The sequence below is a fragment of the Podarcis filfolensis genome (assembly GCF_964270895.1).
Source record: "Podarcis filfolensis genome assembly, chromosome: 18".
NCBI lineage: Eukaryota > Metazoa > Chordata > Lepidosauria > Squamata > Lacertidae > Podarcis > Podarcis filfolensis.
Window position 1 is genome coordinate 12,354,346 of NC_139622.1, and position 20,680 is coordinate 12,375,025.

The window sequence follows — 20,680 nt, forward strand, 5'->3', positions numbered from 1 at the left end:
GAATCTCTGGGGTGGGGCTAGAAGTGTCCCGGCGCTTTTGGGATTTTGCAGCACTAGGGATATTGGACCAGGGGGATTTGAGTTTAGGCAAAGCCAAGAGTTCAGTGTCCTGCGCAAGATCCGTAATTCTACCGGGGAAGATTAACCTCTAGGCACACTGATGTGTTTGGGATTGTTTTACTGACAATTTGCCCGGTATTTATACGATTTATGCTGTGCTCGTGACGTTCCATTGTGTTATTTTTATTTTTCGTCCATTCCGGGTCGCCCAGCCACTGCCCCAGTGTCCTTTCTCTTGGCCGGTCAAGATGAGCAGGTGACGGCAAAGGTGGCAAGGTTTTTAGCCGGGGGCAATCAGAATAAGATCCGCTATTTGACCATTGATTCAAAACCCAAAACAAGCATAGGTAAACTCCGGCCCTCCCCTCCAGATGTTTGGGACTACAATTCCCATCATCCCTGACCTCGTGTTAGCTAGGGATGATGGGAATTGTAGTCCGAAACATCTGGAGGGCCAGAGTCTGCTTATGCCTGCCCTAAAATGTATTTTATAGAATTGACTTCTTGTTTCTATTCTTTGTATAGCGTATTGTTTTATTGCAACGGCTGGTGGCTGACGCAAATAAAGATCCATTCATTCCTTCGTTCATTCCCTGCTCCAGGCTGGAGAGGCTGCTGGGCATTCAGCGTGCCAGCCTTCTGCATGCCCAGCATGCGACCTGGTCTCCCTACAGCCTCGATAACCCCATTTGTGGCTGAGATGGAATAAAGCCTTTTGCCCTCCCTGTCCCAGCTGCGGTCTGAGAAACGACTGGGACAGGTTGTTTTCTGCTGCTCCAGAGAAGCGGACACGGAGCAATGGTTCCAAACTGCAAGAAAGAAGATTCCACCTAAACATTAGGAAGAACTTCCTGACAGTAAGAGCTGTTTGACAGTGGAATTTGCTGCCAAGGAGTGTGGTGGAGTCTCCTTCTTTGGAGGTCTTTAAGCAGAGGCTTGACAACCATATGTCAGGAGTGCTCTGATGGTGTTTCCTGCTTGGCAGGGGGTTGGACTCGATGGCCCTTGTGGTCTCTTCCAACTCTATGATTCTATGACAGGTCTCTTCCTCTGCCGATTCTGCGAAAGAGAAGACTTCTGTCTTGCAAGAGTCAAAGCGCACCTATATTTTGGAATTGCTGGGTTATGCAGATAGGGTGCCGGAGAGTCAAAATGGGAAGATGGAAAATAGCCATGCCATGGGCAAAATCTCCTGATTGTGGCCAAGTTGTTCTGACGCTCGATATCATTTAGGCGCTGACAAATTAGTCTGTTTGCTTTGCTAAAACCCAAAGCGAGTAGCTGTCGTGGTGATAAAACACAAGAGTGAAGTTTTAGTCCAGGCGCATCTATATTTTAGAATCGCTCGGTTATGCAGATAGGGTGCCAGGGAGTCAAAATGGGGAGGTGGAAAATAGCCATGCCATGAGCAAAATTTCCTGATTGTCACCAAGTTGTTCCGACTCTTGAGATCATTTAGATGCTGACAAATTAGTCTGTTTGCTTTGCTAAAACCCAAAGTGAGTAGCCGTCGTGGTGATAAACCACAAGAGTGAAGTTTTTGATAGACAATTTTAGTCCAGACGCTTTTGGGATCTTGCAGCACTTGGGATATTAGACTGGGGGGATTTGAGTTTAGGCGAAGCCAAGAGTTCAGTGCCCTGCGTCATTCTACCAAGGGGAGATTAGCTGTGGTCTGAGCAACATCTGGCACAGGACTGCCTCTTCCTCTGCCGATTCCACGAAAGAGAAGACATTTGTCGCGTGCAAGGGAGTTGCAGGGGGGGGGGGCGACCCTGCAGTGTCACGGGGTTTGGGGTGGGGAGTGTTTCCTGGAGTTAAGAGGCTGAGCCAGGATGCTGCTCCTTGCAGCAGCGACTTCTCCGAAGCAGGATGCATCTGTGCGGAGCAGGGCCAAGCCTGCCTCTCCGGCTGCTCACGCTGTTCCTCTTGTGCGGGCAGCCGACGAAGGCTGCGGCGGATGACGACTACGATGGTAAGTGGCAAGGAAGACCCCCAGCCCCCCCTTTTTAGCTGGGCAAGAGGGTGCAGGACTCTACTTTTGGCCCGGGTGCTGCGGCAGACAGACGTTGGCACTTTCTTTTCTTAAAATTTTATTTATTGGGTTTTTCAATTTGAAATTTCGCAGAGATATCTCAAACATAAATCAAACAACAACACAAGATGCCCAGGAATCTCCTGGACCTCCATCCATCCCCTTTGTGGGTCCTATTATGAATCAGTTTCTGCTGCTATTATTTCCGTGGCTGGACATTTAGCTGGGTAGGTTGTGAAGCACAGAAGCTGCTTTTGGGAAACCCAAGGATTTAAATTTTTAGCTAAATTATATTAGTTTAATGGAAATTATCTTTTGAATTCCCAAGTCATGTTATGACCTTCTGGCACCCTTCCCTATTTGAAATTTGGAAGCTGCAAAAATTCAACGCGTCCTACGTGGGTCGGAATCCTATTCAGAATAAGGGAATTTCCTTTTTAAAAAGGGAAACGTTGGCAGCTATGGCTGGGAGCTGGTGCCCCACGGAAGCTGGGGGGGTGCCCCCCTCTGGAAACCCTGCTTAGAGGGACACGGGCAGCGGGCTTTGGTGCCAACGCCACTAACCCAGCCTCTTTCTGCCTCCCCAGATTATGCCACCCCCAATGGGACTGAGGCCCCCCAGCGCCCGCCGCCACTTGGCCTGTGCCCCCGTGCCATCCCCTCTGCCCGGGTGACCCTCAACCGCACCACCTTCCTGGTCCTGCCCCCCTCCTCGCAGGCGCAGCTGGACAGCCCCCTGACCACCCTCCTGCTGCCCTCCTTCTATGCCCTGCTCTGCCTGGTGGGGCTGCCTGCCAACGCCGTGGCGCTCTGGGTCCTGGCCACACGCGTCGAGAAGCTCCCGTCGACTGTCTTCCTGATGAACCTGGCAGCTGCCGACCTCCTCCTGGTCCTCCTCCTGCCCTTCAAGGCCTCCTACTACTATCTGGGCAACCACTGGCCCTTTGGCGAGGGCATGTGCCGCCTCAACACAGCCGCCTTCCATGCCAACATGTACTGCTCACTCCTGCTGCTGGCCTGCATCAGTGCCGACCGCTACCTGGCCGTGGCGCACCCCTTCCTCGCCCGCTCCTTCCGCAGCCCGGCCTTCGCGGCGGGCACCTGCGCTGCCGCCTGGGGGGCTGCCATCCTCTCGGCGCTGCCCCTGGCCCTCTGGCGCCAGTCGTTCCCCCTGCTGGGCATGGGCCGCGTCTTATGCCATGACGCGCTACCCGCCGAAGACGACGCCACCTATTTCCGCCCCTATTTTGTAGCCCTGGTGGCCGGCGGGTTCGTGGCCCCACTGCTGGTCATGGTGCTGTGTTCGGGCGCCACCCTGCGGGTCCTGGCGGGGAAAGGGGACCGCTACGCCACCGCCATCAAGCTGACCGTCGTGGTGGTGGCGTCGGTCGTGGCTCTGTATACCCCGAGCCACGTCCTCCTGCTCCTCCACTACTCCCGCCGCTGCGCCGGGGCCCGAGGGACCCTCTACGTGGCATACATGGGGGCCCTGGCAGCCAGCGCCGGCAACACCTGCGTAGACCCCTTTGTGTACTATTACGCCTCGGAGGAATTCCGCGCCAAGGTGGCGGGGAGCATCTTCGGCGCAAGGAAGGACTCGGCCGTCTCCCTGAAAACCAGCAAAGAGACGCTGCCCACGAAATGCTCCCAGGCCCTGGCATGAAAACAAAACAATAATAATTTATTATTTCTAGCCCGCCCATCTGGCTGGGTTTCCCCAGCCACTCTGGGCGGCTTCCAACAGAATATTAAAATACAGTAGTCCGTCAAACATTAAAAGCTTCCCTAAACAGGGCTGCCTTCAGATGTCTTCTAAAAGTCAGATAGTTGTTTATTTCCTTGACATCTGATGGGAGAGGGTGCCACCACCGAGAAGGCCCTCTGCCTGGTTCCCTGTAACTTGGCTTCTCACAGGGAGGGAACCACCAGAAGGCCCTTGGCATTGGACAATACACTATCATAACTTATTGATTTCCCCCCACCCCCCAAAAAAATACCCCCACAATTCCCTGTACTGCTGGCATGTCCAGCTCCCAAGAGACTACAATCTACTCTCCCACTATGACAAAACTGGCAGCGATCTACTCACTGGATTGAGCAAAGTTGCTGAGGTTTTTTTTTGGGGGGGGCGATCGATCAGGATCACACGATAGACCAGGATTGACCCCGCGATCGACCAGTGGATCACCATTGACCGGTTGGACGTGTCTGCTGCATTGTAAAGGGACAAACCTTCGCTCAGAACTTGGGTAGGGGGCAATTAAAAAAACCAAACCCATTGAAATAGCTCAGCACAAGTGGTCCCCCCCCCAATTCAGCTGAAAACGCAGCTTTTATTTGCCCCTTTGCAAACAGCGGGAAGCCCGTAGATTTCGTTCGCAAACCTGATTCTCAATGAGCACTGGATAATTTCGATACATGATGCAGTCACACAGAGAAATAAAAAAAATTATTTGTTGATTTTTGGGTCGACCTTTGCCCCCACCCCCAAGATTTGGAAACACAGTTCCGTCGTTTTTAGGCAAAAGTTTGTCAAACGGAGCTACGAGAACGCCGGATTGTACCAAAGTCCTAACCCTCGCCTTTCTCCAGCAAGAAACAAGAGGCGCCGTTTGATTTTTAGACATCGGTTTTTAATAAAATATTTTATCAGCATCTAAATCAAACTTCTTCTCCCACGCCCCCCGCCCTCAACCTGGGCACTCAAACTCGCTACCGAAACATGTGCCAAGGTCCGCAGCTCACTCTCTGCATGCCTCGGGTTTGCGGGCCACCCTACTGAAATGGGGCTGGGGGCGAGAGGGAGGGCAGGGGTCTCCCAGCTCTTCTGGGGTGCAGGAGCTGGTTGTGCCGGGAGAGGGGGTCCCCGGTCTAGGGTGGAAATGGGAGAAAGCGAGAGGGGCTGCCGAATGCCATGGGGTGGGGTTCGCCTGCCCCACTTGGTCACCCCCCCACACCCCGGACGGGCGGAACAGCTGTTTCCAAAATAAATACCGGCAGAGCAAAAGGGTTCTGGGTAGCGGCTGAGCGAAGGGGGCACATTCTGCCTTGCTCAGAGGTGGGGCAGAGGGGGTCCTGGCACCCTGGGATTGTTGCGGGGGGTGTTTGTGCAAAGAAAAAAACATGGAAAGTGGGGGGAGGCTGGTTTCTCACCCCCCCAAAAGGGGAAAATTCCAAAGTTGTGGCTCGTATCTCGGGATCTGGCGACAATGTGGGGGCACTTTTTCTCTGTGGCCCCCACTCTTTTTAAAGCGAAAAGCAAGGGGTTGTGGGTTCAAGAGGGGAAGGGGCTTGTTTGGGCCTCCTTGGGTGGGCTGGAAAAAGCCCTTTTCACGGGGCAGGTTTATGCACCAAGCATTCGGGGAGGAAGGTAGCACGAAAATACAGAATGGAGAATGTTTCCTAGTGGAAAGGAAGGGAACATCCTGAACGGCCGATTCCAAGAATCTGGTGGGAACAGGGAGGTAGGAAACTCCCCAAGCCTAGCCCTGGCTCCTCAATTGCAGAGTTGGGCATCGGGACCCCCGGGGGTCATCCAGCCTGACCCGCTGCAGCGCGACCGGAGAAGAGGTGGAAAAGTTCGGACGGAGGGTGGCGATTCGGGCATGTGAGGTTGCCGTGAGATCTTGCCAGGCACGGGCAGGCAGCTTCCCCTTGCCCACCTTTGCCTCTCAAAGCCGGGTGGGGAGAGGAGGAAGCAGGGTCCGGATCCGAGCGAGGCTTGGCTGGGGAGGGAGGGAGTCCGTGCTTCACCTCTGCGGCAGAAAAGCTCCTGGGTTGGCATGGCGCAAGGGGGCAAGGGGGTGGCACGGAGGGCCTGGGGGGCGGGCAGGATGGGCAAAGTTTTCCTGGGGGGCAGCTGGGCTTCGGCTCGGCATCGAGAGGCGGCGGGAAAAGCCTGGCTGGGTCTCCGGCGTGGGGCAGCCTCTGCTGGACTGGGGGAAGAGAGCCCTAGAGGAGATCAGAAAGAAAGGGGGAGAAGGAAGGAATTAGAGGGTGCAGTTTGATTCCAAAGTAATCAGTGATTACTAATGACAAATAATTACGAATTGCTATTGTTGAAACGAGATAGGAATCAAATTACTCCCACTAATAATAATAATAATTACTAATTCAGTCATATAACAACAACAACAAAACTATAATTGAATCAAATTTCTCCCCCTAGTAATAAAAATAATTACTGTTATAGTAATAGCATAATAATAATAACTGGTATAAATAAGAAATTATTATTATTATTGAAATGAGAACCTCACTCACCCTTCACTCCCCCGTGGGCACCGCCGTCCCCTGAAACCGGCCCCCTCCTGCCGCCGCGGTGCTGCTGGGGGCCGTCAGCTCAAAGGCGTCCCCTTCCGACATGGCGTAGGGGTCGACTTCGTATTCGTAGGAGTAGTAGGAGAAGTCCAGCTGGGAGACGGGGGCTTCCTCTGAAAGGCAGAGAAAAGGGGTCAAACGGGGCCAGGACCCCCCCCCCCCGGAGCCAAAAGGGAACCATCACCAGGAAAACGGTTCCTTTGCTACTTTTCCAAATTTCTAATCTTTCCCACGCTCTCTTGTTTTTTGCCAGTAGTAGCTCACGTCCGGGTTTTCGGCGTTTGGGAAGCAAGGTCCCACTGTAGCGCAAAACGGTTTGGAAGCCTGATTATGATATGATATAAATGTGTGTGTGGATAGATAGATAGATAGATAGATAGATGATAGATAGATAGATAGATGAGATAGCTATAGATAGATATAGATAGATAAGATGGATAGAGAGATGATAGAGATAGAAAAATTAGATATAGATAGATGAGATAGATATAGATAGATAGATAGATAGATAGATAGATAGATAGATAGATAGATATAGATAGAAAGAAAGAAAGAAAGAAAGAAAGAAAGAAAGAAAGAAAGAAAGAAAATATATATCTCCGGAGGCAGAGATCCAGTGGTCGAGGGGTCTCACCGATCGGGGTTTCTTGCTGTGAGACACCGGGCAGTTCCAGAGGTCGGAAGTCTGGCTCTGTCTCTCCCGGGTGATTCTGGCCTGCGGAGAGGAAGGCGGTCAGTGCGGTCAGCGTGGAGCCAGATCCTGCTCCGACTCAATGTCAAGGCAACTTCCCGCGCTCCTATTTAAGCCGCCTCTTGATTTGGAAACCCTGAGGACTGGAATCTTGAAATGCTTTTGAGGGGAAGGCGGCGCTTAGCTGGGCGACAAGAACACCTGCCTGGCATGCAGAAGGCCTCAACTTCGGTTGGTATAGAAATGACAAGAATGTAAGAAGGTTTAACGGTGCACGGTGCAGCTATTTACATCAACCCATTCTCCAGTTCATAATGTAACTTATTCCTAGGGCAATGGCCATGGTTAATAATAATAATAATAATAAATTTTCATGTATACTCCGCCCTTTCTGGTTCAAAAACCGGGCTCAGGGCGGCTAATAACAAATTTTAAACACCTTAAAGGTAAAGGTAAAGGGACCCCTGACCATTAGGTCCAGTCGTGGCCGACTCTGGGGTTGCGGCGCTCATCTCGCTTTACTGGCCAAGGGAGCCGGCGTACAGCTTCCGGGTCATGTGGCCAGCAGGACTAAGCCGCTTCTGGCGAACCAGAGCAGCGCACAGAAACGCCGTTTACCTTCCCGCCAGAGCGGTACCTATTTATCTACTTGCACTTTGACATGCTTTTGAACTGCTAGGTTGGCAGGAGCAGGGACCGAGCAACGGGAGCTCACCCCGTCATTGCGGGGATTCGAACCACTGACCTTCTGATCAGCAAGTCCTAGGCTCTGTGATTTAACCCACGTCCCTAAAACACCTAATTATAAAAGCAGTATGAAAACACGAATAACAATAAAATTCAAAAATCAAGTTAGGACGGAAATGGTGCCGGGAGAGCAGGGGGGGCGACTTACCGGCCGCGCACTGGGCCAGGGGGACTTGCTCGATCCGAGTGCCATTCCCGCAAGCGGCCACTTCCATCTGGCAGTGGTTGGGGTAGACGAGGCCGTCGGAGCCGCAGACGGGGTCCCCGCCGGAGCCGCAGTCCCGTGAACATTCACACTGCTCAAAGTAGCCTTCCTCCTGGCAGCCCGAGAGGCTGTTGCAGAGCCCCGTGTGGACGAAACCTGGGCAGGCAGGGAGAGAAACCGGGTGCAGAACCATGGAAGGGGCCCCCAGCGGTCATCTAGTCCAACCCGCTGCCAGGCAGGAAGTTCGCCTGCGAGATCACCTTTCCTCCTATACAGTGGTCCCACGGTTCTCAAACTTAATTCCGTTCCAAAAGCAAAGCGTTCTCAAACCAAGGCGTGCTGCTTTCCCACGCAAAACGGATTAATCCGTTCCAGACTTTTAAAAGCAATCCCTAAGACAGCAATTGAGCATGAATTTTACTATCTAACCAGACCATTGATAATAATAAATAATAAGAATATAGCGGTCCCTCGGTTCTCAGATTTTATCCGTTCTGGAAGTCCGTTCCAGAACCAAAGCGTTCCAAAACCAAGACAGCGCTTTCCCACAGAACGTCATGCAAAACGGATTAATTTGTTTCAGACTTTTTAAAGCAACCCCTAAGACAGCAATTTTACAGATTTTACTATCTAACGAGACCATGGATCCATAGAATGGAAGCAATAAACAATGTGCTGTGCTATAAAATAAATAAGAGGGTATTGTAGATGATAAAAATGAAAATTTAATTTTTTTTCTTCCCTGCACTGATGACACTTATGGTGTGGATAGGGGGGCTTTTATCCATTTCCACAGTCACACAATTCATCAATCGGTAGCTGAACTGGGTTCCACAGAATCACAAAAACAAATGAACCGAAAAAGCCTCCTAAACAGAAACGCAAAATAAATAGTGAAAACAAAAGCGCCAAACTTAATCTGTTCCAGAAGTCCGTTTGACTTCTGAAATGTTCGGAAACCAAGGCGCAGCTTCTGATTGGCGCACGCGCCCCGGAAACAAAAGCCGACAGCCGACAGTGTCCAAAAACTGTTCAGAAACCGGAACACTTATTTCTGGGTTTTCGGAGTTTGGGAACGAAAGCGTTTGAGAACCAAGGTGCCACTGTAGATGCCCATTCTGATCTGGCCCTGTGACCCCCCCGCGAAAGACCCGCTGCCAAACTTAACCACTGGGCCACCTTTCCTTTTTCCTCCTCCCTCCTCGCTCCCTTTCCTTTCGTGCCGTGCCAACGCCTGCCCTTTACCGCCAGGATTTCTAAGCCGTTCTGGGGTTTTTTTAAGGGGAAAAAGGCAGAGCGGCATTTCTGAGCCCGGCAGGCACAAGAGGGAGCTGCACCTGTGAGACTAGCCGCCCGCCCGCCTTCGGGACTCACCGACCCAGTGGCTGGCGCCGCTCTCCACCTCGTTGCAGAGGGGGCCGTCGCAGAGCTCCCGGGCCAGGGGGCTGTTCTCGCTGACGTTGTAGAAGCGGGTGGCTTCGAAGGCTGCGGGTGCGAGAGGCGGGTCAGAAGAGGGGGCTGCCAGCGGCGGGGGGCGGGGGCGGGGGGGCACAGGTGGGGCCGACGTACCTGGTTCGTAGTAGTCGTACACTTTGATGGGGACGGGGGCTGTCTTCCCCACCACGTATTCTCGGAAGGCCACGAATTTGACGCAGGTCACGCACTGGCTTGGGATCTGGGGAGGAGGCGATTCGGTGAGGTCCCAAGGGCCGTTTTACGCGGCCCCTGCCAACCCAGCACGGAGGGGGGAGCAGCTGCAGGAGGGGCTCGCCGCCCCAAACCCACAACCTTCCCATAAAATAGGGCTGCCTCTTGTGTTCTGAATCAGACGGGTGATATTTCTGGGGCCGCATGCTGGGGTGTGTGGGGCCGGGGGCCGATGGGGGCAGAGCCACAGCTGCAATTTATTTTACTTTTTCTGCCTTAGGCTAGTTTCTGGTAGGGCTGGGCGATATATCGATTTATCATCCCAAACTGGTTTGAAATCCATATCATAATATGGGTTTCATGGTTTTTTTTGACCTGGCAATAGATTGCGAATCGTGATGTGGTTTAGGGCCGGGTGATATATCAATTTATAGTCCCAAACTAGTTTGAAGTGACATATCGGTATATTGTGATGTTTAGCTGGTGATATATTGCAGCCTGGGGACACACACACACACACAAACCGTACCCCATGGAAAAAAATTAACAAGTTACAACGGAGGACTGGCAATGAAAACAGATGGAATATGAAGAAATGGCGAAATGTACCGGAAGAGTAAGAAACGAAGGAGAGAGACTTTTAAAAATCCGATGGAGAATTATTGATTATTTGAAGATGCAGACAACTTAAAACATTAGCCAGGTTGGCTTAAACTTGTGCCGTTGAGAAATTAAACTAAAAGGGAGTTTAATGGGAAATTAGATTTGAACCAGAGATGCCGTGTGTGTGTGGGGGGGAGAGATATAAAATAAGTAACTGTGCAGAAAGGAGGGAAGTCGAAGAGTGATTATGTAAAGAGGTTGTTTTTCATTGAAATAATTGCACAACGAGGAAAGGGAAAATAAAATTATAAAGGAATTCTACCCAGAAGAGTGAACCAAAACTGCCCCCCCAGTCTAAATGGCAATTTAAGCCCTCTTGTCTTTTGGGGGGTCCAGCCCTCCAAATCCCCCATTTCCTCCAAAAGGGGGCCACCCCCGTGACCCCACCCCAGGATTTCCCCCTGCTTCCAGCAGGGCCTTCTGAGTGGTGGCTCCGCTGCCTCACGGACTCACCTCGTCAAAATAGAAGAGGACTTTCCGGCCGTCCACCTCGTAGCGTTTCAGGCCAATCTGTTTGTTGGAGAGGAGCTGGGAGAGGCGGAAAAGGAGGGGGGAGAAAGGGGTCAGCCGGACCTGGCGGCTGGGTCTGCCCCCAACTTGCCCGGGGTTGGGCTAGATGACCCCAGAGCCCCTTTCGTGCGGAACGGAGATGCGCAGCCGGGGTGGCCCAGGCGGGTTGGGCGCTTACCTGCTCCAGACTTTCCAGGTCGGCTCGGAAGCCCGAGAAGAGGGGAACCTCCAGGACGGCCATGTTGGAAGACCCCAAATGCAGCCACCTGACCCAGAGGCATCCGGGGGTCCGCGGAGGGGGGGAGATTGAGGGGAGAGGAGAAGGAAGAAAGGATTTCGGGAATATGAGCATTGCCGGATTTACGTATAAGCTCAACAAGCTCTAGCTTAGGGCCCCACTCTCTTGGGGGCACCAAAACAATTAAAGGGGGGGACTGGATGTACATTTCCAAAATATTATCTATCTATCTACGCATCTGGGGATGTGGGTGGCACTGTGGGTTAAGCCACAGAGCCTAGGGCTTGCAGATCAGAAGGTCGGCGGTTCGAATCCCCGCAATGACGGGGTGAGCTCCCATTGCTCGGTCCCTGCTCCTGCCAACCTAGCAGTTCGAAAGCACCTCAAAGTGCAAGTAGATAAATAGGTACCGCTCCGGTGGGAAGGTAAACGGCATTTCCATGTGCTGCTCTGGTTCGCCAGAAGCGGCTTAGTCCTGCTGGCCACATGACCCGGAAGCTGAACGCCGGCTCCCTCAGCCAGTAAAGCGAGATGAGCGGCGCAACCCCAGAGTCGGCCACGACTGGACCTAATGGTCAGGGGTCTCTTTACCTTTATCTATCTATCTATCTATCTATCTATCTATCTATCTATCATCTATATCTATCTATCTATCTATCTATCTATCTATCTATCTATCTATCTATCTATATCAACTATCCATCCAGCTATCTCTATCTATCTATCTATCTATCTATCTATCTATCTATCTATGCCAGTCTATCTATCTATCTATCTATCTATCTATCTATCTATCTATCTATCTATCATCTATCTATATCTATCATCTATCTATCTATATCTATCAACTATCCATCCAGCTATCTCTATCTATCTATCTATCTATCTATCTATCTATCTATCTATCTATCTATCTATGCCAGTCTATCTATCTATCTATCTATCTATCTATCTATCTATCTATCTATCAACTATCCATCCAGCTATCTCTATCTATCTATCTCTCTCTCTCTCTCTATCTATCTATCTATCTATCTATCTATCTATCTATCTATGCCAGTCTATGCAAGGCAGGCCAGCCCCGTCAGCCTCCCACCCCCACCCCCCCGCCCTGAGCCCCCCAGCCTGAGGCCCAAGACCCCCAAGCTGACCTCATGCAGGCTTCCACCATCACCCGGTACTCTTGCTGGTCCTGGTCGGCAGCCGGGTCGTCGTCGTCCCCCAGGGCCGGCTCAGCCCTGCGCTGGGGGGTCTCCTCCGGGGGGCCGGGCTTGGGGGGCCGCGGGGGGGCTCTCCGGTGCCTCTTCATCTTGGGCTCCTGCAGGTAGACCAGCAGCTGGAAGGAGGGCTTGGCCACCGGGTCGGGGACGTTGTAGGCCACGTCGATCTGGAAACAAAAACGGGCTCTGGGTTTATTCCGCCCGGCTCAGTGCTGCCCGCACGGGTCGGCAGCAGCGGGGTTTCAGGCAATGTCCTGTTTAAATCAGCTTCTTCTCTGATCTTTCACAAGGACTAGAAACTTACTTTTAAAATCACGGGCCCTTCTGCATGCCAAGCAAGCGCACTTCCCTTAAAAAGGAAAGATTCCAGCCCTCGCGATTTAAAAAAAGTTAAGTTTGTAGTCCTCGTGAACGAGCAGAGGCGCCGATTTTAACAGGAAGTTGCCTGTGGAAGGATATAGATCTTCACTAATAAATTATCGAATATGTTAATATGAATAGAAGTTATAAATATTGCAGCTGTTGAATAAGGGATCGTTATTATGACAACTGGGTTAAATAAGACTTTGGAAGCAGAATTTTTAAAAAATGATTAAACCTGTAATTCTAGCCACCAAATTTATACAACTGGATATTTGATTAACGGATGTTTGATTGGGTATTGTGATTTGATACGGATACAACGAGGCGTATTTTGGACTTTTGCAATTGAGAACTAATAAAAATTATTTTAAAAATGGGAAAAGGTAGACGGGAAGCTGCCTCGCACGGAGTCAGACCGCCGGGTCCGCCGGGCTGCATGTTGCCGACACGGGCGGGCAGAAGCAGCTCCCTGGGGTTCCAAACTTGGAGCTATTGCACCTGGGAGCCTTCTGCACTCCAAGCAGGTGTCCTCACTGAAAACAGAGCAAGGGGCTAGTCCTCACCGTTCTCCGGAAAGGGCTTAATTAAATCGGAGCCTTACGCCCTCGCTCCATCCGGGTGTGCATTGTCTGCACGGGCTGGCAGCAGCTCCCCAGGGGTTCTGATTTTGTTGGGGTGGTAGGATACAGAACGAGGCCCAGCCCAGGAACCGAAGACCCTGCGTCCAGGGAGACCCTCACCTGCAGGAGGCAGCAGCCATCTCCCTTGGCGCTCACAAACAGCCCCGTGGGGAGTGAAGGGATCTGTCGAGGAAACATAGACCTCAGTATGGCCCACACGGGCTGGCAGCAGCAGCAAGAATTCACGCCTGGAAGGACGTCTTTTGCAGCTCCGTTGGGCATCATCAGAAAACGAACCCAGGACCGTGTGAATCGAACCCCCGACCCTCTCCGCAAACCCCCAAGCGGAGACCGGGCGCCCCCTGCAAAAGGCAGGGTCCCCAGCGGCCCAGAGCCCCTTCTACCCCCCTCCCTGGGGTGGCGAACCCCTTTTTATACCCTGGCCGTTTGCAGAAGCTTCTTGTTGCCCCGGTTCAGCTCAAACGTCTCCTGGTAGTCCAAGTTGGTGGAGGCCAGAGAGATGGTGAGGTTGACGCCTCCGACGTACGAGAGGATGGCGTATTCGGCCAACGCCTGGAGGGCCACGCAGGTGTCCTGTGGGCGGTGGCGGGGAGGGAGAATAAAAAGAAATCGCAGAGTTGGGACCCCCAGAAATCATCCAGCCCAACCCGCTTGCAACTCAAAGCAACCGCAGGCAACACGCGGCCAATCATGTTCGAAGAAAAGATTTGTTAACACGCATTATTTCACAATATGTAATGGAGTCACACAAAAATAATAATCATAAATTAATATTGCATGGACAAAATTAGAGAAAGTCGTCAATCAGTATCAAAGAGGCAAACAAGCCTTTCCGCAAATAAGAAAAGTCAACCACTGTTGCATGAGCAAAACTGTCTTTGGTGCATCCCTTACCACATAATTACTGGATTGTGACTGTTGAAAGGCTTGTTTGCCTGGGCCCGCCCTAGCAAAAAACCACTGTGCAAATGAATAATAGAATTATAGAGTTGGGACCCAACGGTCATCTAGCCCAACCCCCTGCGATGCAAGGAAACGTTCGCCCGATGTGAGACTCGAACACACGACCCCACGGTTCAGAGTCTCCCGGTCTCCCAACTGAGCTATGAAACGACCGCAGCAAGCATCATGCCGCTCTGACTGGTTGCCAGGCAACCCTTCCTCTGCCACACCCCCGGCACGATTAACCCCTCGGTCCCCGACCTGATGATCCCTGCTGCCGTGCTTCCCACCCCCTCCTTTAGGGGGCTCCCACTGTTTCTGGGCGTTTTCTCCCCTCTGGGATTCCGACGGGGCTCACCTGGGTGGAGGAAAACCCCCCCAGGGCATTCCTCTGCTGCGAGAGCCATTTGACGACGGGCAGCGCCGACGCCACGTCCCCCAGGGTGGTGTACGTCAAGAGGGCGTAGGCTGTCATCTCGACTTCGGCCGACACCACTGCAGGGGGGTGCAGAAGAGCGGGGAATTGGGGGCAGGGGCAACCCACGGCGTGTCCCCCCCCCCCGAGTCAATAGTCCTTTTCTGCCCTCCAGCAACCTGCACTCCTGGCTTGACACCAACCCGCTCTCCACGTCTTTGCAGAATCCGAACCTGCTACCCTCAAATGCCCCCCCCAACCCCAGAGGAAAGCCCACCAGGGAGACCCTTCTCTGATTAACGTTTCGCCCTTGCAAACTGCGGAGACTCACCCGACTGGGAGAGCCCGTCGTTGAAGCCCATGAATGTGTCCTCGTCCGTCGCCAGGGTGCCCATAAGACTCCAGTGGGTGAAGCCGTCTGGAAAACAGGAGATGCGTGGTCAGGGAGAACCCGGAATCCTTTTATTTTATTTTTTAAAGTCAGCCCTTTATTAGGCATAGCAAACCCACAGTGGGACGCGGGTGGCGCTGTGGGTTAAACCACAGAGCCTGCGATTTTGCCGATCGGAAGGTCGATGGTTCAAATCCGCACGACGGGGTGAGCTCCCGTTGCTCGGTCCCTGCTCCTGCCCACCTAGCAGTTCGAAAGCATGAAGTGCAAGTAGATAAATAGGTACTGCTCCGGCGGGAAGGTAAACGGCGTTTCTGTGCGCTGCTCTGGTTCGCCAGAAGTGGCTTAGTCCTGCTGGCCACGTGACCCGGAAGCTGTACGCCGGCTCCCTCGGCCAGTAAAGCGAGATGAGCGCCGCAACCCCAGAGTCGGTCACAACTGGACCTAATGGCCTTTACCTTTAAACCACACATTATCAAACAAACACCGTATGCAAATTGTAGAAAATACGAGCTCGGCATTACAAGATTTGTCCCAGTCAGATCTTTAACTCCAGAGAAAATCAGTTTGTATAAATTATACAATCCTTTTATTTTTGGTAGGGGGCTCCCAACAGTCCAGTAGAGGACGGGACAATATGAAGGTCAAAAGGTAAAGGGACCCCTGACCCTTAGGTCCAGTCGTGGACTAAGCCACTTCTGGCGGACCAGAGCAGCGCACGGAAACGCTCTTTACCTTCCCGCCGGAGCGGTACCTATTGATCTACTTGCACTTTGACGTGCTTTCAAACTGCTAGGTTGGCAGGAGCAGGGACCGAGCAACGGGAGCTCACCCCGTCATTGCGGGGATTCGAACCGCCGACCTTCTGATCGGCAAGTCCTAGGCTCTGTGGTTTAACCCACAGTGCCACCCGCGTCCCCAAATGTATATTTTAAACTGCTGTTATATCTGAATTGTCTCTGTTAAACCCAATTGCAATTCAATGTGTTCCTGTTGCGTTTTGTGATTTTTCTGATATTGCAAGCGAGCTGAAACTGGTCTGCGACCATAATAATAAAATTCAAATTCACATTGGCAAATCTTAACTAGCAAAACCAGGCAGGCTTTAAGGAGGGTTGGAGACCTTCGGTAGAATATTTGGAGTTATTGCAATGGTGTAAAAACTCAGGTAAGATTGGAAACAGCCGCAGTGCTGGTTCAGACTTTCTGCTGTTTGCAAAGGGGCCAATTGGAGTTTCGTATTCCAGCTGAATTTGGGGGGGAGCCTCCATTGTGCTGAGCGATTATTTCAACGGCTTTCGTTCGATGTTAAATTTGGAAACTCTGGAAAGTTATATAAATAAGGTGAAACATTTGAAGGCAGCCCTGTTCAGGGAAGTTTTTATTGTGTGACATTTTAATGTGTTTTTCATCTTTGTGGGAAGCCGCCCAGAGTGGCTGGGGAAACCCAGCCAGATGGGCGGGTACAAATAATAAATTATTATTATTATTATTATTATTAAAATAGAATAAGGTGGCTGGGCGGCTGCCTCACCTTGTGTGAGTGCCATGGCGTTCATCTTCCGCAGGGCGGCGGGCGCAGAGAGGCTTCGCAGGAGCGTGAGCGAATAGGCGGTCAGCACGGCCGTGTAGGGGTCTTCGGCCGAGAAGAAGTTGGATTCCAAAAAGTGCTTGGCCTTCGCCACCGAACTCTTTTCTTCCTATGCCGGGAAGGAAGGTGAGAGTGGAGGAAGAAAACCCCAAATTCGGCAGGCGCTCGGGTCCCCCGTCCTCTGAGGGTTTTTCCCGGCAGGGATTCTTTGAGCTGCTAAAATTGTCGTCCGCAAAAAAATTCACTCCGGTGGTTTATCCCCACAACAGCCGCTCATTTTGGGTTCCAGCAAAGCAAACAGTCTCATTTCTCAGCGCCTAAATCAGGCATAGGCAAACTCGGCCCTCCAGATGTTTTGGGACTACAACTCCCATCACCCCTAGCTAACAGGGCCAGCGGTCAGGGATGATGGGAGTTGTAGTCCCAAAACATCTGGAGGGCCAAGTTTGCCTATGCCTGGCCTAAATGATATCGAGCGTTGGAACAACTTGGCCACAATAAGGAGATTTTGCCCACGGCATGGCTATTTTTCTTCCCATTTCGACTCTCTGGCACCCCCTCTGCATAACCGAGCAATTCTAAAATACAGACAAGCTTTGACTCTCGCAAGATTGAATGTCTTGCCCTTGGCTGGACTTGAGGGACGATGCCAACAGATGTCACACGAAAAACATCCCTGTGGAGACAGCAGTCCCGAATCGGTGGCACATGCCCTTCTGGCTTGCCCTCTTGATAAAGACTTGAGGAATGAGATTATCACCCCTCTTTTATTGTCCATCCTGGGTCGCCCAGCCACTGCCCCAGGGTCCTTTCTCCTGGCAGATCAAGATGAGCAGGTGTTTTCAAAGTCTGGGAGTCTTTTTTTGCACCACCCGCTGCACCCTGGCTTTTTAGCGCCCCTGCAAAGGGAATCCCAGCCCAATTTAACATTGAGTTTTACCTCGGAGGCGACTCCTGTCTCCAGCAGGGCAGCGACTACATACGCCGTCAGCGATATCTTCCCGTGGATTCCTCCCTGGAATTCGAAAAACACACAAAAAAACCCCCAAATTGGCAGACATTGCAATATATCAGTATACCAATATATCGCGACATACCAAGAGGTTGACCATGATACCATATTTTTACGTGTACAACACGCCCTGTGTATAAGATGCCCCCTATTTTTGGGGAATCAGAATTAAGAAAAGGGGGGGATTCCCCATGTATAAGATGACCCCCAATTCTTAACATGATTTTTGAATTAAAAAAAACCTGGTCTCATACACGAAAAAGTATGGTATATTGATATATCGTGATATACCAGTGTGCTGCGATGTTTAGCTGGTGACATATCGCGATGCCGAAAACCAGGTTAGCGGCCAGCCCTAATAATAATAATAATAATAATAATTTATTTATACCCCGCCCATCTGGCTGAGTTTATCTGGCTGAGTTTCCCCAGCCACTCTGGACGGCTCCCAATCAAGTATTAAAAACAATACAGCGTTTTTAGCGTTTGCACCGGCCTCCCGCCCCTTTTCGGATACCTGGATGTCCTTGTTCAAAATTCGCCCTCTTGCCGGGAACGATCCGTCCTCTTTCTGGTGCCGGATGAGCCAGTCCTTGGCGGCTGAGAGCTCCTTGGGGTCGATGAAGATGAACCCGCGCGACTGGGCAAAGGACTTCAGGACGAAGGCGGTGAGCCTGGCGAGAGAGAAGAGGGTGGCAGTGTCTGGACACCCGGAAAGCCCCCTGGGGCAGCCGGTGCCAGCGGGCAGCCGGTCCCCCTTCCCCGCCAAGGACCCCGCTTCGCCCCTTACCACATGCTCCCTGAGGAATCCCTCTCGCCAAAGGCGCTGTAGGACCCATCTTGCCTCTTGTACGTCAGCTGGCGCTGGTAACCTGCGGAGAGAGCGTGGGACAGGATCCGGGAGAGGCAGTCAAGTACAACATTCCTTGTAATGCTAGAGAAGACACGCGAGGGAATGTTTGGTCCAGCCGGTCGAAACTTCCTGTTCCTCCTGGCTGGAGCATCCTCCCTTTTGCATGTGACAGAAGGTGGGCGTGACCTCACCTGTCCAGGTGACAAAAGGACGAGTCACGCAGCACACCTCCCTCTTTTTTGCTTCTTCATTTGACCAGCTTTTAGCTAGGACTGCTCTGCTAGCTCTTAGAAGCACTGGGATTATCTCCCCATATGGGGCAGATCCACATGTACATCTTTGCAACTAAGTCTGCCTTCAGGGATCCAACTGTGAACTGATGTGAGCAAACTTCCTTTACTGACTTTGAATAAGATTGTGGTGTCTTTATTATTTTAAGGGGGATTCAAGGGAACTTACCAGGAACGTACAATTCAATCTGAGACAGATTGAATTGTATAATAGTGAGAGGCCGACACGAGCCTGCAACCAGCTATCCGCTGTGTGTGTTAAAAGGGGAAATGTAACTCTGCTAAGTAAAGGAACTTGCCAGCGCAAGTTAGGAAGGATATGAATAAACAATATATCCTCTCCTGCCACCCTGAACATTCCCACAGAGAGCACAAAAGATGGCGGGAGGCGAGGTCTGACTAAAGAGGAAGTATGGAATATGCGCAGCTTATGGACTTAACATACGGAATAAGAGATCAAGAAGAAGTTTGGAGAAGACTGGAAAATGTTTATTGAATACATGGGGGGAAATAGTGTACCCTTGAAAATGCTGGCAGCATGAAGGTAAATTTACCAGTGTAAATAAGCCACAGTGGTTGTAACAATGGAATAACCGAACGGCATAGTTTATGCAAAATATGCAGGGATTTATGGTGTGCAAAACGAACCGTGGAAAGAGAAGAAAGGGTGTCGTGGTTAAATGGTAAAGCGGAAAATTTAATAAAAATGATATACAAAAAAAGAGAGAGAGAAATAAATAAAGCTGCCCCACGGAGCTCTAACCTTGCACCAGGTAATCTGTCGCCTCCCTTTCCACCTCGGGGCTGAGCTGCCGCGTTTTCTGCAGGTACTTGAGGACGAAGATGTTGGGCGCAAAATGGATCATATTCTGCTCCCCGCAGCCAAAAGGCAGTTGCAAGAGGTTGTCCAAGTTGTTGAGGGTCGGGCCCATCACGTCCCCTGCGGGCAGGCAAGATGTCGGAAATTTATGCCTTTTATTTTGCATTTCCCCAACATTACATACAGTGGTACCTTAGTTCCCAGACGCCTTGGCTCCTGAACAAATTGGCTCCCAAACAATCAAAACCCAGAAGTGGCTGTTCCAGTTTTTGAATGATTTTTCGGAAGCCAGACGTCTGACGTGGCTGTCGGCTATCGTTTCCGGGGCGCCTGCGCCAATCAGAAGCCGCGCCTCGGTTTCCGGACATTTCAGAAGTCAAACGGACTTCTGGACTGGATTAAGTTTGGCGCTTTTGTTTTCGCTCTTTATTTTGCGTTTTTGTTTTTGTGGCTTTTTCAGTTCCTTTGTTTCTGTGACTGTGTGGAAACCCAGTTCGGCTACTGATTGATTGTGTGACTGCGGAAATGGATAAAAGCCCCCCATCCAAACAATGACTATCATCAGTGCAGGTGAATAATAATTATTATTATTATTATTATTATTTATTATTTATACCCCGCGCATCTGGCTGGGTTTCCCCAGCCACTCTGGGCGGCTTCCAAAAAAATATTAAAATACTGTGATTCATCAAACATTAAAAGCTTCCCTAAACAGGGCTGCCTTCAGATGTCTTCTAAAAGTCTGGTAGTTGTTGTTCTCTTTGACATCTGGTGGGAGGGCGTTCCACAGGGCAGGCGCCACTACCGAGAAGGCCCTCTGCCTGGTTCCCTGTAACTTGGCTTCTCGCAGTGAGGGAACCGTCAGACGGCCCTCAGCGCTGGACCTCAGCATCCGGGCAGAACGATGGGGGTGGAGACACTCCTTCAGGTATACTGGACCGAGGCCGTTTAGGGCTTTAAAGATCAGCACCAACCCTTTGAATTGTGCTCGGAAACGTACTGGGAGCCAATGTAGGTCTTTCAAGA

At 51.3% G+C, this 20,680-nt stretch overlaps 2 protein-coding genes across 3 annotated transcripts in view; one reads left to right on the forward strand and one right to left on the reverse strand.

The window, feature by feature from the left end:
* The first annotated feature begins 1,764 nt into the window (after window positions 1-1,764).
* F2RL3 (F2R like thrombin or trypsin receptor 3) lies at window positions 1,765-4,761 on the forward strand. The gene is made up of 2 exons (XM_083594782.1): window positions 1,765-2,035; window positions 2,683-4,761. Exons 1-2 carry the CDS (start codon window positions 1,933-1,935, stop codon window positions 3,756-3,758), a joined length of 1,179 nt encoding a protein of 392 aa, XP_083450908.1. The 5' UTR covers window positions 1,765-1,932; the 3' UTR covers window positions 3,759-4,761.
* Window positions 4,707-20,680, reverse strand: part of CPAMD8 (C3 and PZP like alpha-2-macroglobulin domain containing 8) — a 42,162-nt gene continuing 26,188 nt past the window's right edge. For both annotated transcript variants that reach the window (XM_083594343.1, XM_083594344.1), the window contains 18 exons: window positions 19,598-19,774; window positions 18,482-18,563; window positions 18,209-18,365; window positions 17,620-17,694; window positions 16,623-16,788; window positions 15,029-15,115; window positions 14,641-14,777; window positions 13,758-13,913; window positions 13,440-13,502; window positions 12,268-12,503; window positions 11,057-11,144; window positions 10,822-10,896; window positions 9,628-9,733; window positions 9,433-9,543; window positions 8,002-8,214; window positions 7,050-7,130; window positions 6,359-6,528; window positions 4,707-6,046 (listed from right to left, as the gene is read on the reverse strand). In XM_083594343.1, the coding sequence (XP_083450469.1) occupies window positions 6,362-6,528; window positions 7,050-7,130; window positions 8,002-8,214; window positions 9,433-9,543; window positions 9,628-9,733; window positions 10,822-10,896; window positions 11,057-11,144; window positions 12,268-12,503; window positions 13,440-13,502; window positions 13,758-13,913; window positions 14,641-14,777; window positions 15,029-15,115; window positions 16,623-16,788; window positions 17,620-17,694; window positions 18,209-18,365; window positions 18,482-18,563; window positions 19,598-19,774 (2,177 nt within the window). In that variant the 3' untranslated portion in view covers window positions 4,707-6,046; window positions 6,359-6,361. The remainder of the gene's footprint in view (window positions 6,047-6,358; window positions 6,529-7,049; window positions 7,131-8,001; window positions 8,215-9,432; window positions 9,544-9,627; window positions 9,734-10,821; window positions 10,897-11,056; window positions 11,145-12,267; window positions 12,504-13,439; window positions 13,503-13,757; window positions 13,914-14,640; window positions 14,778-15,028; window positions 15,116-16,622; window positions 16,789-17,619; window positions 17,695-18,208; window positions 18,366-18,481; window positions 18,564-19,597; window positions 19,775-20,680) is intronic.

What these genes read in the sequence shown, in the direction of transcription:
- F2RL3 (XM_083594782.1), top strand. Translation starts at nt 1,933, where the DNA reads ATGCATCTGTGCGGAGCAGGGCCAAGCCTGCCTCTCCGGCTGCTCACG. An exon ending in GGCGGATGACGACTACGATG is followed by an intron (nt 2,036 to 2,682) that starts GTAAGTGGCAAG and finishes CTGCCTCCCCAG; the next exon opens with ATTATGCCACCCCCAATGGG.